The sequence below is a fragment of the Falco punctatus genome (genome assembly GCF_963210335.1).
Source record: "Falco punctatus genome assembly, chromosome: 19".
In the NCBI taxonomy this organism is placed as follows: Eukaryota; Metazoa; Chordata; class Aves; order Falconiformes; family Falconidae; genus Falco; species Falco punctatus.
In genome coordinates, this window is record NC_137599.1 from 4090684 (window position 1) to 4109058 (window position 18375).

The window sequence follows — 18375 nt, forward strand, 5'->3', positions numbered from 1 at the left end:
AAATAGAATATGCATGAGCAGTGCTGATTTGCTTTAGTGTTTTAAAATTCCATTTTCTACAGTAAATGCAATGTAAATGATGATGATTTTTTTTATTCTTTTCCTGGTACTCTACCAGTGTAAAACTAATTTTTGAATATCTAAGGAGCATGCAGTGCTCTTTTCAAGTGCAGTTAAGCAATCATGATCATGCTGTGCTCTTTTCCAGTGCATTTAAGAAATAATGATGGTGAGTATAGTGATGCTTTTCTGCAAAATTACTTTTAGATTATCTGCATGGTCACGGGAATGAGTGTGTCTGTGCACCTTCCTAAGCTGGTCATGAAAGTCAATATTGACACAAATAGGTTGTTTCTGCTTTGACATCTCGGCAACTGCATTCTGCACGTTCCCTCCCCAGTCACCACTGGTTTTAGTGCTCTTAGGCATGGGTGTGGGATTTTATGCCGGAGTTTTTCTTACTTCACTGTGTTCACACCACTGAAGGCGTCGTTCATCCCTGTGACTTGTGGAGCAGGCAGTGTTTTCCTCAGGTATTCTCATTCTAGGCTTTTCGTATTTGATTTCTGTTGTTTTTTTGTAAATTACATCATCTTCTTTCATATTAATAATGTTCTTGTAACTGAGCTCTGTTGTTGAGCAGTAAGTGAAAGGACAGCTGAATGAAGGCATTCTGAAAGAAAACCATTGCTTTCATGTCTCCATTATACTACTCTTTTGTTGTAGTTTTCTCCTGTCTCCGCATGAGAGCTGTGTTTCAAGGTTTGGCCTAGCTACTGATATGTAGACTGCCACATTTCTTTTAAAATGGGTAACTTAGGGCTGTTCATAAAAGAAGCCACTAATTCCCATCAGGAATGTGTGCTATATGGAATGTATTCTGCATGCTGACATCTTAATATCCTCTGTGCTTGGACAGACTGTAAAGAGCAGTTCAGTAATTAATATCCAGGGAGGTCTAATAGCCTTGAAGCAGTCGAAGTGACTCCCCTTTCTTTCCTCATCATATTGATGATGTTGTAGGTTTATTTTATATATATATATATAAATCTCATATATAGAATACGATTAGAAAATGCAGTGCTTGGAAGTTGGGTCTCATTTGGATACACCCTTTTGGGGGGAGTGAGAAGGGGGGACAGTGTGTATTTTTCTTCTGCCTTGTAGTTGTGAAAATGCTTTTAAAAGCTCCCCCCCCCCCCGTAATATCTGTGTATCCTTACGTGCTTTTTCTTTGTCCACCTTGCTTAAAAAGGTGCTTCGTGCAGGGGAGGGAATTAATTCTGGGACACTAAACTTTGATAAATGGGCTTAAATCAACAATTCATTTCACTTGCCTTGAGTCATTTATTGGCAACAGTCCTTGCCACTAAAGATTTTAGGATGAAAGTGTGATTAAGATCTTAAATTTTTATTTTTATTTTAAACCATACTGACTGGGTCTTTCTGCTACAATGTTTGGGACCTTGTAAGTAGGAAAGAAACAGCAGTGTTCTTTCCCCTTAGCTATTTAACTTGAATTATTTCAGAAAATGCAGTGACTCCACTATGTTTGATCTTGGACAAAATGGCATTTGTTGGGCCAGAGCTCTGAACTATTTACAATCCAAATAAGGGAAAGTAAGGGTCTAAAATCCTGCACGGAGGCAGCTTTTGTTAGTTGATTTTTCAAATGCTCTATTCATAACTCAGTGGTTAAGTGTGTGAGGGCTCCAAGACGTACGGTTTGGCGAAGAGCTTCGTGCAAAGATCAAACAATGGGAAAGGGGAGTAGAGAAAAGAGGACATGTGACTGTGAGTAACCAAAGTGGGTAGTTAGCCAAAGTTCAGATGATATTACACAAAAAAATTACAGGATGAAACATCTTGGCTCCTGGAGATGAATGCAACAAGGAAACTAAATGCTGTGTGTGGTGTATAATAAGGAATGTTTAGATGTTGAAGGCTTGTCCTTGCTTTTCATCAGAGTAGTAAAATGTATTGAATTTCAGTATGCGTGTAATGAAACACCTAGCCTCGGAGCGCTTGCTGTAGCACAAAGTGATAGCAATAAATGATGCTTAAGTGGAAGCCTCTGATAGTTGCTCTGCTGTTTTTCAGATGGAGGTAGCATCTGTAAGAAAGGGATACAAGCAGTGCAAACACATCTGGTTTTACAAAGAGGAAGTGAGAAAGCCCAATACAGGCAGATTTAAAATGGAAGAGCAGAGGATGAGAAGGGCACTGCGTTCAGCCCTGAAATCCTTGTCCATGGGAGTAGGTGGGAACTTTATCATTAGCTAGCAGGGCTGGGATTTTCCTGCATCTCTGTAATAGTTATACAGGGCAGAAGATTTGGGAATGGGTTTTGAATAGTGCTGGTTGTAATGCAGCTGTTATTTTATGGGCTGGTAACCATTTTGTAGGGCTTGAATTCTTCTTTTGGCTTAAAGGTTTCCTCTGAAGAGGGAAACTTCATTCAAGTCTGCAGAAGACACGGATCAAAAACATATTAAAATGTGGTCTGTGCTTACGGTTCACGTTTGCCAAAAATGTAGTTTATTCTCAACAGATTCAACATTTAGTGTTTAACTAATTGTTAGATTTAAATGTTAAAAGTATTTTTTCTTCCTCTGATTCATTGTCTTAAGATACAGCAAAACAGAAATGTTCTATGGATCCATTCGATGTGCCAGGTTGAAGGATTGGAAAAGAAGGAAAGCAGATGGAATTCCCCCCAACTTGTTCCTTAGCCAGCTCCAGGGATGAGGAAGCAAAGGGACAGACTGTGCTGCCTCCAGCCCCAAAAGGCCTGTGATCACCACCATGGCAGACAACACCGCCTTAACAAGCTGTTTGTCGTGGCCCTAGAAGCGAGAACCATTTTTCTCCTTGCTCGTTAGGCACCGTCAGGCTGAACACGCTCATAAGCGTGACCTCAGTATGACTGCTGGATTATCCTCTTTTTTTCCAGGGCAAGCTACTTTATGGTGGAAGGGAAATTTTTCCTGTATCGTTTGTTTTAGGTATTGATAAATAAAGGACAGTCTGTATGTGATGAGTATTGATTTCAGTTCAGTTGGACGCTTTGTTATTCTGATGCCTTAAATTACCAAGCCTGTAACTGCCAAGTTCCTAATATAGTGAGCAGTGTGTCTGCATCCCACCAGGGCTCGTTCTCATCGCTGGGGTGGCATTTGGGTTCCCTGGGAGTTCACAGTGATGGGAAGCACCCTGCCTCTTCTGAAAGCTCAAGGATCCGTGTTGCTGTTATTTGTGAAAACAAGCAACCTCTCCCTACTCCCATTACCAGTAACAAAAACCCCAAAGTAAATACAAAGTAGGTAATAAACCCCAAAGTATTTACATATATAAAACCCCAAAATATACAAAGTGGATAATAATGGGATCACTGGAATTTAGAATAGCTTTGCTTTCTGGCATCTTTGCATTTGGCTGTGACATATGAGTGTTCAGTCTTCTGCATAGTTTCTGGGAGGAGACGTTGTTTTTAAGCACAGAAGAATGGAGTTGTAAAGCCTCAAATCAGCCAGGCATGCTTTCAAACTGGAATTGACCCTTGCCTTTGTAAAAACAATTTTAAATGTCTTGGCAAGCAGTGTGCTGAAGGAGAGAGACGGTGAGTAGGCAGAAATATTTTGCCAGTTCCAGGTAATTTAGTTGGCATATTCTGAGCTATCTGCAGGCAGCAAATCACATAGTGAAATTAGGTGAGGGGGAAGTATCTCTTAGATTTTGCTGAGAGTGTTTCAAGTGTTTAACTGAGTGTTATGTGGATTTAATTTTTTTATATGAAGTTTTAGTAATGTGTTTTCTGTAATGTTCAGCACTCAACAATGCAAATTCATTGAACAGCATGTGAGCTCTTGACTGCTTTTGTTCTTCTGGGCACTACTTTTTGGGAGCCTGGGCTGTGTTGTTCTGCCATTGGGGCAGGTTTTATGTTGTCTTCTCCTTGCTGGGCTCCCTGACTTCACAGCACACACATGTAGTCTGTACATCTACACTGTGCCTGTCTCCAAGAATTACTAGCTTTTTTTTAAAGCAGCTCCATGACTGCATGTGCATGGTAAGTTTGCCTTCAGCTTGCTCCTTGAAGGCTGTCCAAAAAAAATGGATGGGAGTGGATTGCTGCCTGCAGATTAAGCCCCACATTTGCTCTGGGGAGGCCGTGGGAAAGAAGAGTACTGGGAGCAGAGCACGGCCTGGGTGAATTATCGCTGTGGACTCAGATGATGTATAGGCTGGCAGTTGGGGCACCAGCATCAAAGCATGTTTTCTTGGCAGCAGGTTTTTGTCAAGATGGTCTCTTGCAGATTTGCCTCACTGGATACAAATGCTCGTTCCAGAGGACTTTTTGAGACTGGTGCCTGGCTTGCAAATTCCAACAGGCAGTCCATTACAACTGTGATTTGCTCTTTCGTATGCTGGCTTTCATTAAAATTCGTGCAGAGGGAAAAGTTGGTGTTGGTAGAAAGGAGAAGAGTGACAACATGTTTCTCTTGGCAGCGGTGCTAGGTGTTCCTGCTCAAAGTAACTGCGGAGCTGGGATGCAAATAAAAACTGCCAGGTGTTCGGTGTACGCTGGGCAGCCAGAAGGATTTCAGTGGCACTGAGGGCTTGGGGCAGGAGTTGGGGGGTGGGGGTGGGGGATGGCCAAGGCTTTAACACCTCCTGGGGTTTCACAGGGCTGTGACGCTGAGCAGTGCGCAGGGAACATAGGGAAGTCTGCTGAAACAACCCCCTTCTATGGCTTTTGTGCTAGTCTCAGCTGTAGGCACCTCTGCCGTTTGCTTTTGAGTTAGCAGTTAGAAAGTAAGTTTATTTTCCTTTCCGGGTCAGTGCTAGCAACGGTGGATGTTAGTACTACATCTAGACCTATTGAAAGGTCAAAAATGCTTCACCATGTTTGCAATTTCAGGAATTTGAGGTTTCAGAAGCCTCTGAAATTACAACAGAGATTTATTTATTTATCCACCCCCACCCCCCCACCCCGAAATAGCCGTTTACACTGATGGTGTTCCAGCACCAAAGGTTATCCTGGAGGACAGAGACCACCATTTGCCTTCCTAGCTCATGAACCCTCAATATCCAGGCAAAAGCGTGGGAAGATTGAATTTTGCCATACAGAGCAGATGCTTGAGGAGGATTGCTCAACTCTAGTCTCTATTCCAGCGGCTGTCATTCGTGTTGTACTGTGCTTACAAGGCACCACTGGATCGGGGAGAATGTGCCCACTTCAGGGCGTGTTGATGTGTATCGGTGGAGGCTGGGCACAGTACACCCTGTCTGATTTATTATATGTGGCCAGTCTATAGGACTAAAGATGTTTCATGGAGTTGCTCCAAGAGTGTGAGGAAGCAAGGTGCTTGCATTTATTGTTCTTTCTAGTATTTTCTTTGCTGTGTGAGTATCTGCATGCTTTATTAGTATGCTTCCCCACGTATCTCTTGGTCCATCTCTCTTTTTCTCAGACGTGTTTCTCAGTCCTGTCATTTTTTGTGTAGCACTTTTAGGTGCTGTGCTCTCAGTTGCTTTAGGCTGGTATGTCTGGAATAAGCAGCTCCACACATGCATCCCGGCATTCTTTGTGCCAACATATGTGCTTGTGTGGCCATGTGGTCAGCTGGCTGGGGGTACTGCTCGGGGTTGAAACTTAACGGCTTTTTTGTGTGTCGGAGGATCGCTTCTACTAACGGTTCACTGTGCAGTTACCTAGATTCAAGGAAAGGGCTGCTCCAGACCGAGCTTGGAGGTGGTTTTATTTGGTACCACTGTGGGTTTTTGTTGATTTAAGGTGTGTGAAATTACATGTATGCCTCGGGCAGCTTGTATTTGCTGCTGGGAGGAAAGCATTACCCTTCTTGAAAAGAGAAAAGGCTACAAAAAAACTCTTTGTAGCGGTGGTGGGGTCAATTCCTTCTGCTTCTTGTCCTGTGTGGTTTTAAGGCCAGCACTGATGCTTATGATCAGTGTTTTCGTAGACTCTAAAGAAAGAAAAACCCAAAGTATTGTCGTTATAAATGTTTGATGTTTTGCCAGCTTCCATAGTCTATGATTATCATCAAATTGGCTTAGTTTTTAGAGTAGTTTTTTCATTCTCTAGCCTGTATACTGAATTGAGCCTGTATTAATAAATTCGTTTGTTGGTAAAATTACATAAAATCTAACACAGTATACAAACCTGAATCTTAAAACTAAACTGCTGGAAACAGATTCTGTGCTGTAGAGCTAACCCTCATTTTCTTTTACAGGGCAATCACTTTGATCAATATGAAGAAGGGCACCTGGAGATAGAGCAGGCGTCTCTAGACAAGCCTATAGAATCGGTAAGATACATACCTATCAGCATCATCAACCCACCAAAAATTAGGCCGTGATCGGATGGTACTGGACGTGAATGCAGTCAAATTTGATAGGAGTGGGCATCTTTTTGTCAGTACAGGATTAATTTTTTTAATGGTAAATTGCATGCTGAGATTAAGTGGGCCTGGGATTTAATCTTTAAGTAGTTCTCCTAAAACTATAGGTGACTTTCAGTTTTAGTTCAACATGATATTTCAGAAATTATGTAAAAATAATGCATTCATTCAAAGATACTTATTTTGTTAAGTTTTTATACTTTTCTTTGAAGAATCAGTTTAATTCCTATGCAAACCTGATGGAATAGTAGAATGTATTTTGATCCTTAGTTTATATTTTTTGAAAGCTACTGGTGTGTTAAAGTGTTAGAATGACATCTGGCAGTACGGAAACACGGATGCATTACAGTATTAGTATAGCAGTCCTTCCCCATGAATCTGAAACTGCTCTGTGAGTTTCTGTAAAGTGTTGCTTTACTTTGAATTAGGTGTGGAGAGTACAGCCATAAGATGGGGAAAAATTAAGTTTTGTTTAGTTTTACCTTTTTAAGCTTTTTGGAGCTCTAATTTTTCTCTTTGCAAAGCATCTTCTGCTAGTCTTAGGCACAATAGCTTGTTTGGCCTAAATCAGACCTAAGTTTGGCACTTGGCTTTAGCTAAGCTTCACTTGCAATTTCAGTATGAGAGCAAGAAAACATGCAGTGAATAGTCGAGGGTCGCTTAGTTGTGATTAAAACTAGATTTTAGTTAAGAAAGTACTTGTTGAGTGTTTCTTTTCCCTATTAATAATTTAAGTTCTCTGTTAAAGTTTCTTCACGTTAGTCTGCGCTTAGAAGAAACTTAGTGTTAGCAAAAGATCAGTATTTCTCATTCATGTGTAGGTTGGTGTTGTGTGTGTTTGTGTGCGTGTTAGATGTTTACAAAAAATTTACACAACTTGGGGTGTTCGACATTTTTCTTCCGCAGCAGTTGGCCCATATTAGCTAAGCAGCCATGATCTGGTTTGTATTGCACGGTCTGCCTTTTTTAATTTCTTCTCTAGGGTTTCCTTTCCCTCTTCTTATTTCTGTTCTTCTGGTCCAGTGAACACTGCATATAGTACCTACTGTCTTAATGTGCTGGCATGATGCTAGATTTAGGCATGGCAGTAATTGATGACGCATGAGATAATGCTGCAGAGATGGGAATTCGTATTCAATGTTCTCGTGAATACTTCAATCTTATGTTGTGATATGGGGATTTTAATTAAAATGCCAAGCTTGTTTCCTTATGTAAATGTAATGGGAAATACTTGTTGGTAGCCTATTCTGTGCCACGCTGGAAATCAGCATTTCAAAATAATTCAAATACTACTCAGAAACTAGACTGGTTACCTGATTTCTAAAAGTATTTTCCCAAACAGAGGGGTAGAAGGGGTCACAGATTAAATCTCTCCGGTGTTCTGAAGGGAGTGATGCCTACAGAAGTATGTACAACATGAACGAGTTTATTGGACGCAACAACACAGGCGCACAGACTTACGGTGCAACTTGGATCATCTGCAGATGCAATACTGTTGCTGTTAGTCATGTTGGACTGCAGCAGTAAAATTAAATTCAATTATGGTTTAAATGTTTTATTCATATATATATCTCACCATCCAAATATTGGGACATTTTTCATCTTTACAACTTTGGTAGGTTTTAATATGTACAGTTCAGCCTAATGGTTAAATATGAAAACAGTTTGATGGAGAGGAGAAGAGAATGGCCTCATTGTTCTTGCTTTAAAATCCAGTTTTTCACTCTTCTTTTGTCTGTGGTAAGAGAAACAAGTGTATGAGGTGTAAGACCCCTAACCTGGGACATTAAATGCTTGGAAGGAGTTGCAGAACTGAGTAAATACATGTTCTGCATGGTCACAGCAGCTGTGCTTTGTATATCAGAGCACACTTGAGCTGACTTAATGTGCTAGTCCCAGAATGTAAAGACACTGATTGCTGCGTGGGGGATTGTTTTGGTCTTGTGAACAAACTTGGTGTCAGAAACAACCTGGTCACTCTTAAGGCTGATCTTCAGGTGGTCTTGATGAAATACATTGTAGATTCTTAAATTCTGTATCTAGGAAACAAATAATTTCATAAAGTTTCCTGACACCTGTGTGTGATTTTGCTTACGTGCTTATTAAACTGGCGAATTACACACACTAAAAGAAGGGACAGTTTTCTTGTCAGAGTTTAGTGGTGTACCTCACCTGCAAGATTTTTCACTTGGAAAGGGGCGCTCATAGTGGTTTTTCTGCTGCTTTGTATTTTATGCTGTTTGCTCACCCAGAAGTGGACTTGAACAACATCCTTGAACTGAAATTGAAAGGGAGGGAGTAAAGGCAAATCTGTAATTTGCGAGCACCACACAACTAAATATTTGCAATTTAACAAATCATTTTATAATCCTTAACCAGTTCTCTGTTAGCCATTCAACTGACCTTTAAAAAGGAATCTGCTCGGAGTAATGAGTAAGAGCCTTTGCTTCACATTATGGAAATAGTTCGGATGACAAATGTCTTTGTGCAAGGAAGGGTGTTTATAACAAAGGCAGATCAAAGCACTTCCCAGTTAAAAGTTTAAAACTTGGTTATTCTACAGACCAAAGACTGGATTAAGTATATTCCTTCTTGCAGCTTCTCACATCATCTTAGTAATATGAAAATGCTTTAAAGACTAAAGGCAGCTTGCATTTGGAAATCCCAGGGGGCAAAAGGTTTCACTTGAAGTGTATGTTTGACAATCACTGCTGAAGTGAGATCCATCTCTGCAGCATTATCTGTTGAGAGGTGCTGACTGTACTGCTACAGCATGCAACTCAAAGGTGGCTGGAAAAATAGGTTTGGGAGTCTACAGATCATTACAACGTTGAAATGTGTCCTCAATTAGCACACTAGTATTTTCATTCCTGTGGAAATCCTGCTTTGTACAGCTTGTTTAGGCCAAAGATGTCTGGACTGAAACATGCGACTATAACCAAAGTACATTTATGGAAAATAGAGCTGACATGAGCCTAGTGGATGTACGTAGCCTAAATGAGAAGCCAGCTATTTTCCATTACTAAATTGAAGAAAATATTTCATATCAATGGACTCTTCATAGCTGCAAATACTGATTTTTATTTATCTTTTTTTCCCCCCACAAGTAACAATTTTTTTTGTTCTGGTTTGAAAGATGCGGCATTTACACTGCCTGTTCATAACAGTGGAACTGGTGTCTGGTGTCCTTGAAGAATCAGAGCACTGAACCCTTTTTTAAAATCAAGACGCTGCATGCATTTGTTTTAAAATATTTTAAAGTGCACAGAGTTCAGGTGCTCGGATGGGAAGTCAAAAAGTATTGCAGCTTTAATAGAATCCAGATTTTCTTCAGATTAATTCCTTATTTCTACTTGTTTACTGAATCTTGTTGCTGTGAATTTATGGTTTTCTTTGTCCCAGCAGTACAGATCAAGTAGGAGGTAGCAATGTACCCTTAGAGCCTACATGAGAAGGCAGCCCTCTCCCTGTGCAGGCAGCACACAAGAGTGTCAGGGAGTCAAACCAAGCTGTCGCTGTTGCAGGTTGGAGGCCAGACTGCGTATCACCCACTTATTCTGGAGCTTGTTAGTTTGTCCTTGTCATAACTAACAAATGTCCTTTTCCCCCTCCTCTCTCTAATTCTGCCGAGTTACACAAGGAGGTCCTTGAACTACACAAGGTTTCAGGCTTCAGTTGGTAGCTGTTTGATGATCACAGGCTATCGTAGACGACTGTACGAGCTGAAGCTGGGTTTTGTCGCACTGTATATCTGTACAGATCTGTGGACTCCACTAGTTCCAAAGTGTAATTTGATGAGGCTGCTGATTTGACATTTAGCAGTAGCCATATGTGGACAGCGCTATAAATAATGTGCTTCTTGAAGCTGAATGGTGTAGCATTACTATTTGGCTTTTCTCTCTAGTCTTCATTGTGTCATCTGTAGTGAGCTATAGGTTTTGTTTTGGGAATCTTTTCAACCTCTTGTTTGCATGGGTTCACCCAGTAGCATCCGATCCTTGCTTATAGATCCCTCAATACACAGTCAGCACAGTTTACAATCCACTCAAGAGACGTATGGTTCCTGCTGATGCCGAGAGATGAAGGACGTGAACACGATACGTGGGGTGGCGTGGGGAAAACAGAAAACCTGTATTAGGCAAAACGAGTGTTTTGGTTTCTCTGTAATGCAGCTCAATCCACTGGCTGTGGATTATACCCCACCTACAACATCATCAAACCTTTCAGTTCTTGTGTGCATCTTTTCATTATATACATTTTTTTTTTTTTCTATTGGCCAGGAATTTTGTCAGAAATTTGTGCTGGGGATATCCTGATCAGGAATCGCTGATACCCATGGAAAGCAATCAAGGGCACAGGATGGGGAATGCTGTTGGAGAAGGTCACTTTGGATGAGATTTTTTTCCAAAGTAGCTTAGCCAACTCCCGTGAAGGTTTGGTGAAGTCAAGACCTTTACATTTTGTACATGCTTTTGAAGAAGTTATGCTTCATCTGTAATGCAAAGTTCTCCATCTGTAAATAGAAATTATCACTACTAAACAGCTCCAGAGTGGTGAGAGTAATGCCAGGAGGTGTAAATTGTTCCATCGAGAGCCTGCTGATCCGCTCTGTCTTAGCTGAGCACCCTGCAATCTGGTGTCCAGTATTGTCTCTATGACTGAGTGCCCAGACAGATAGTGCTGCCGTTGTGAGTAGTTTGGACGGTAAATGAGAGCTCACTTGCTCACTCAGACACCTGTGGGGAGAGTTAATTTTGGCTGCCTCAATAATTTTTGTGCGGTTGTAACACAAGGAGCTCCAAAACGATAGTGTAAGAAAGTGAGGAGACTTGTGCCAGCTCTCCACTGAGAAATGGGGGGATTTTCTTGCTGGGCTGCTGGTGGTGTAGATTGCTGCAGCTCTTCCTGTAGGAAAGTTGCTATGTGAGGATAGTTTAGTCAAAAGGAATGACAGTTCTTGACATTGACGGGAAGTTTGGTGTTAAAAAAAAAAAAAGACGTTCCTATGTGAAAGAGTCCACACTTTTACAGAACTCTCACTTAAAAATGCAATTTAAAAAAAAAGTTACCAGCTGTTGCAACATTTGCTGCCCTGTGTCAGATTTTGGTTTGGTTGTCATGTGGGAGCCTAGCAAGCCTGGCCTTCCATGATTTAATTTTTAGGGCAGTATTTATGCTGAAGAGCAGTCCTGCCAGTCTGCCTCGGAGAGGTTTGTGGTAGTGATGTGAAATATGGAGGAAGAAGGTCAAACATGGCTAGATATGAGCAGACCAATGACTAGGTCCCAGCTCAGATGTTAATATTAAACTCTTAGAGTTGTTCTCCCTATTGACTGAATCAGAAGATGCTCCATTTCAATTCAGTAATATTTTAAATTGGAAGTAGTTTCACTGCTTAAGCAAACATGGAACCGATCGGGGAGGGGGGGAAACCACCCCCTTCCTGGGAACTGAGACAGGATAATATTCAGGCATAATTCCAATTTGTCAAACAACTTGCGACCATCCTCTTGAGTGGTTTTGTAAAAGTGGTGCTAATGTGTATAACCCTTCTAAATTTTTCTTTTTCCCCTTTAACATTTGTTTACCCCTTCACTGTGTCAGTCACAACACACCGCTCTTGAATCTCCCAGCTGGTCTTGACTTGTTGAATTTATTTTATGCTTTCACTCTTCTTTAATAAATACATTACTTGCAAGCAGTGAATTGAAAACAAAGCAAAAGAAAAACTACCATTAGTGATTGGACAGTTTCTTACTTTGTGTTACATTTAACTGTTCTTTTGACAGCCCAGTTTTTAAAGCCAGGTTCGTATGGAAATGCTTTCACTCCACTTGCACTGCTTTTGGAAATAGCATACTGCTTCATCTGTCTTTATTTTAGTGCATTCATAACACAACACAGTCAGCACAATGTCTCATCTCCACTTAGCAAAAGATTGCAAAGTACTCCTTGTCCTCTTTTTGAAAATGCAGCCATTTTTGTCAGCACCGGCTTTTAAAATCCAATTCAATAATCCTTTGTCAGACACCGTTGGCAATGCTAATGGTAGAACAATTAGCGTGGTAGCCACAAAACGTTCAAAATTCGGGCCCCTTTTGCATGAAGGACTGTGCAGTTGTTGAGGCCGTTAGAGAAACGGTCTGCAGCAGATATGCTTGCAGGTAAGTTTTCCTATGCTTCCGAACAGGTAGTCTCCATGGTCTTTGTGATTGGAATCCATATCTGTTAATTTTTCTTTTTTTTGCATACACAGATGCAAGCTTTTATAAGCAGACATTTCCTTACTTTTTTTTTTTTTTCCATGTAGCCCTAATTATGTCCTGGGGGAGTGGGTAGTGTGGGAAAGATGTACACTCTTGCCTTGAAGAATACACCAAGGCAAAATGTCTTGCTTTAGTGGTATATCAGAAAACAAAATTAAATTTATACTTGCTAGAATCTTTTTGAGGAAGAATGTATCCATGCAGCCAATATCTTTTGGGAAGATTGTGTCTTTCAAGCTGATTCACCAAAGTTCTGCAAACTGTGTGGTCGTTTTCTTCAATGTGGAGTGAGTGAAAAAACCACTGCTATCCTGATTTCTGTTGACAACTTGGTTATTTAATTAAAGAAATTTGCAGCATATATATCTTTTTATTTCACTTTTTTTTTAAGATTCCATGTACCACCCAATGTTACAGATTCACAGCCTGTTATAATTCAGGATATTTCTGTGGTATCTTGAGTCGTGGTTTGCCTTATGACAACTAATAATCAACAAATACATACCTAATTTTTATTTTTTATGATTAGAAGGTGAACACAGTCCTAACTAGAGAGGCCTTCTTTGAGGATTTGACAGTTGGTCACTGCTCGTAAATGGGTAAACTGATCAGTAAGGGATAAACGATCAGCTTCAGATGGTTGCAAGGGTGCCATTAGCACTCTTGTTCTTTGTCTGGAGGAAGAAATCTTGCATAAAAACATAATGACTTCCACGCAAAGCCCTGCTCAGCCCTATTTTCAAAAGCTGACACTTAATTGCTGCGTCAGTACTTTTCCACTTATTCCAAAATAGCATCTTTTTTAGGAAGATGAGACATTATGCTTATTGTTTCCCCTACATGCACTAATGGTTCCTTGCTGTTAACTTATTGCTAGGCCTGTTTCATTCTAACATCTTAGTATTTTTGTTAGTTTACATGTGAAATGCATCACCCAGTCTGTGCTTGAGCTCATTTTATTTAATTGATTTTATTTTTTTTTTTGTTTTACTAACCTCACTGTTTTTTCAGTTTAATATTGGCTGCATGCTAGTTTATATATATATATTACATATATAAAAAAAAAACCCAATCAAGTCTAGCCTGGATTTTGCTATGATTGTGTTTTGGTTTCTAGTGGTGGGGCAGTCTTGCACTTACAACTTACTCAGTATTATAAAAGCCTGACACACAAACAAAATGACTAAACACATTGTAGATTTTCTTTACAAAAAAATCTTAAGTGGTGCTGTCTAGGTGATGGATATGATTGTATAAATAGCTTGATTTTATGCTTTTTACTGTCAATTTTTATTGGTACCTTTATTTTCTCCCACATTGCTTTTTTATTTTTTTATTTTAAACGTGATGCACAAAAGTTGCCCAGCACACCATCAGAAAGTGACCGTCCCTAATACCCCATCCCCTTGGAAAAATTCTAGCCAGCAATTTTTGACATTTGTCTTTCCCTTTTATTGGGCATATATTGCCTTTTCAGTAGCATTTTTTTGCATGCATATATATGTAGAAAATCTCTTGCTCATCACATGTTTAAATGTCAGTGGGAAGGGAAGAATATATTATTGGAATATTTTTGGTTTGTTTTCTCTGTTCTGTCTGTCAGGATAATATTGGACACCGCTTACTCCAGAAACATGGGTGGAAGCTGGGCCAGGGATTGGGAAAGTCACTGCAGGGTAAGTCCAGTAGCTTGTGTCTGAAACATTCAACACCAGCTTCAGTCTTTAACAAAATTATTTCTGCTTTTTGTTCCTAGATTAGATTTTCTTTCCATTATTAATATATCCAAACAAATGCACTGTTGAGTTTCCTATTTAGCAATTTGCAAGTGGAAGCTGCTGCCTCGCTTACTGGTACAGGTTAGACATGATGTGTGTGTGTCATGTACATGTAAGAATCACCATGTTTGGCCTTTTGGGAGGGAGGTGAATTAACTGCCTACTTACTAACAGGTAGTTGTGCAGCTTCTGTAATGATATTCTGCTGGCTGAATGCTTTGATATTAAAAGAATTAAAAATACAAGCTAGTTACGATTATCAGTGTGCATGTTTCACAGTGGTGTCAGAAGCCATTAGAAGGCGAGTAAAAGGGCCCACTGAAGACTTGAAAGTGGTGGCAGAGGTTCTCACGGATGGGAGAGGCTCACTTCTAGTTTCTCCAGAGGGCTTTCACGGGTTTGACTTCTGTTCACCAGCAATCTTTGTCAAGGATTTAGCAAATCTTGAGACACTGTAGCGCTAGCTGAACTAATGCACCTAGTCCTCATGCTGTCTTGAGCCTGAAGTCTTCCCGTGACACTAAATCCCATGATGTGAATTGAGCCAGTGCTGCCCAGTTCAGGTGGGTGGCTTTAGCCATTCCCCTGGCCAGAAGTTCCTGTTCTGCTGAGGCTCTAGCCAGGGTGAGAGCACACAGCCACGTTGGGAAAAACTGAAGGTAGTGCTTCCAATCAGTTACTCTCTAGGAACTGCCTGTGTATACAGTGTCTGCCTGGGATGCTGCGAGTAAGGTGCTCGGTATTTACCGCAGGCACGAGACTGTGTGCCTGGGTGGCTTCTGTAGAAACCTCCTGAAGTATTTGAAACTCAGGTGTGCCCTGAATTCCTCAGAGTAACTTACTCGTGTTCCCATACCCTTAGTCTGAAGACCTGGGAGCTTGTAATTGGACTTCCATGCCCCTACAGTGAGCCCATTAGAGAGATAAGTATTTCTGTGCTCTGGATGACTGTTGAGAGGTAATGAGTTCTCCGAACTCGGGGAATGCATATTAATCTCTTGGACTAAGGCACTCTAACTTCTCAGACAGGACTGCGTTGGTGGTTAATGCTTCTTGCTTCCTCTAACACGGTTTCATTTGAAATCCTCTGGTTAATGCATGGCACTCTTGCAGTCCTTTTGTGTCCCGTGCTGGTGCCAAAGCTCAGGACGTGGTTGTAAATTGTCACCTCTTGGGCTTCTGCTTTGGCATGGCGTTCACTGGATGTGTAATTTGGTCTGTTTTCTCTTTTGGGTGCCCTGTATTGTTCTGTGCGTCACCAGTGTGGAAACACGGAGACTTGAAAGAAGCTAAAGCCTTCTCCTGGCTCCAGCCAGATTCAAAAGCACAGCCCTGAGGGGCCCTGTGCTGCACAGTGTTGCAGGCACTGGCATGATGGAGTAAACAGCAGATGACTGTACAGCCTTGTTTGGGGCAGGAGGCTGGTGTCACTGTGTCCTGAGGATGGGAGAGCCAGGGCTGCCCATTTTTGCATTTTGATACTTGTCCAGATGTAGATTTTTTTCTCACTGTGCATTTCGAAGTGTTGAATCTGTACCATATCTCTTACTCCGATATTATTGAAGCTCTGGTGATTTGAACTGCCTGGAAGCTACAGACAAATCATGGCTATGGGCTATGAGGGTTTTCCTGCGCCTCCTGCAATTTAATAGAAATGTAGGAGTAAAAATAGCCTGTCTAGTTTAACTCGGGTCTGAAACCTTCCTAATGCACGCTTTGGAGAGCGTGCAGGAATTGTAGTGCCTTCACCTTTTGGAAGGAAAGCAGTGTCCTGTCCACCTTGACAGCCAGCTAGCCTCTCCGGCTGCGGTGCTGGGGAGGCAGAGGGTGCAGAGAAGGGCTGCTGCTCCCCTTCTGCTTGACATAAAGACACTGAGGGTGCTCCTTCTTAGTTACGAGCCGCTACAGCCTGTGCTGTTGCCTGTGGCATTGATGGTGATCATGTTGGGAGTGTTTAATTCATTATCCAGTGACCTTTTTACATGAATCTTAGATCATCCCAAAATCCAAATATAAACTGCCAGGAACGAAATATTTGCATCCAATTTTAAACTTATTCTAGGAGTTTGAAGAGTGAAATTGCTTGATGTGCACTGAGAACGGTAGAGCAAAACAAAAAAGTTCTTCCCCTCTTCCACGCTCCCTTCTTGCTCAGAAAAGACCAGGAGAGATTTCTAGAGATGCAAGAATAGCAAATGCAGAGCATACGTATTGTTAACTCTGCTTGCTTTGTGCTGTGCTTGAGCCTAAAATCTTAAACAGGTTATGGTTAAGAGGTATGGCAAAAGCAGAACCGCTTCAAGGAGCCTTTAGCTGTGGATATGGTATCTGACCTACTGCAGAAGACCTTTACAGCAAACCCTCAGACCCCTACATTTTGACTTGCGTGTATGGAATTGTTATTATATTTACCTTTTTTCCCATGCAGGTGAGTTTAAAGGGAAGTTGATGTGTGCTTATTTTTATTATGTAGTTTTTAATTGTAGATGTTCATCTGCACTGGGGCTCCCTCTTCAGTTTTGGTGAATCTAAAAGTTTTGCTACATTGTACTTGCCAGTCATGAATGCTTATTTTTTCTAGTAAGGTCGTTACGTTGTTGTTCAAGAACAACCTCACACTGGAAGACTGTACCGTTGTGATGGCTTCCTTCACGTTAACTACCCACTGTGGATATAATTCCGCGGTGAGAATGCTGAAGTGATTCTCTGAATGGTAGCTGGAGTAGCCTAAAATTCACATTTGCCAATTGCTGGTGGTAAAAATCTGCCGTTGTAGTACAAAGGTACCTACCAGATTGGTTCATTCTGCAAAATCTCAGAAGCAGAGTAGTTTTGTGCCTACTGGGGCAGCTCCTTACGGTGGTATAAGTCTTGTTAACTGTTGTAGCTGGTGGAAGAGTCGCGCTGGATAAGGGAGCAAGTGATCCATGTCCTTGGTGATGTAACTGTCGTAAGAGAAGCTGTGTCCTAACTGCTAACATGTCTGCATCTTTTTTTTTTTTTTTTTTTTTTTAGATGCATATTGAGTAGGGTATCAGACAGGGGATAGTGCTGTTGTCTCTGGCCATGCAGGTGCTAGAATACAGGTTCGGAGAAGCTCGTAATGAATTCAGCAGAGTCATTCCGCTGCTCATCTCTTCTCCTGATGTTTTTTCACATTTTTTTTCCACAAACAACTTGTGTTATATTGGGAGACGATGCTTTGACTTGCTAACAGCCAGTGAATATGAAAAAGCAGAAGACGGGGTTGCCAGCTGACAGGGATTTTTTTTTAATTTGGGAAGTATTGCTTGGGGAACCACTTTTCTATAGAGATTGTGTGGTGGTTGTGCTCTAACAAATGACAAAATTGTGACTGTGGACTGTTTTCTCTTTGAGGGGGAACACTTGTAATTGATAACGTAGAATTCTGTGTTCTACTGAAAAAATAAAACTAGCAAAAGATGTGGTTAAAAACCCTGGCTGACCTTCATGTGAAGTCCTGTGCTAAATGAGAGCGAGGATTGTGAATAAATCGGAGTTATGTAAGTCAGAAGGGGAATGAGAGGGCTGAGTGAAATCTTGCAGTCAAATACTCTAATGATTTCTCTTGGAATAAGTATTTCATATTAAGTTAAAGTATTATTATGAAAAGCATTGAGAGATTGACACGCAGAAGTGGTATGATTTTAATCATACTTTTGAAAATATTTTTATAAGCTCTTCACATTTTCCCTGTGTGTTCAAATTTTTGACAAGTCTTGTTTAAAAAAGTAAAGTGCTGAGAACTTCTGGTTGTTTTTTTTGGACTGGTGTATTTAATATGAGGTTGTAGTACTCTAGAGGTGTAGGTGCAAGACTAAAACAGTCTCATTTCATTAGACTAGGGAAAACTGAACACTATCCTTAGGTGGTGAACGCTATCCTTAG

The 18375-nt window shown here is 40.9% G+C and overlaps 1 protein-coding gene across 9 annotated transcripts in view; it reads left to right on the top strand.

Annotated features, from left to right (window-relative positions):
* The window catches only part of GPATCH8 (G-patch domain containing 8), a 58735-nt gene that overhangs the window by 10988 nt on the left and 29372 nt on the right, over positions 1 to 18375 (top strand). For 5 of the 9 annotated variants that reach the window (XM_080369370.1, XM_080369376.1, XM_080369371.1 and 2 more), the window contains exons 2-4: positions 6255 to 6329; positions 12212 to 12229; positions 14292 to 14364. Coding sequence is in view for 2 of the 9 variants with exons in the window: in XM_080369369.1 (XP_080225495.1) it covers positions 6255 to 6329; positions 14292 to 14364 (148 nt within the window). In the remaining 7 variants the exon portion in view is untranslated. Of the gene's footprint in view, positions 1 to 6254; positions 6330 to 12211; positions 12230 to 14291; positions 14365 to 18375 lie in introns of those variants that run through there. The other 4 variants (XM_080369369.1, XM_080369373.1, XM_080369372.1 and 1 more) reach the window with 3 other exon arrangements.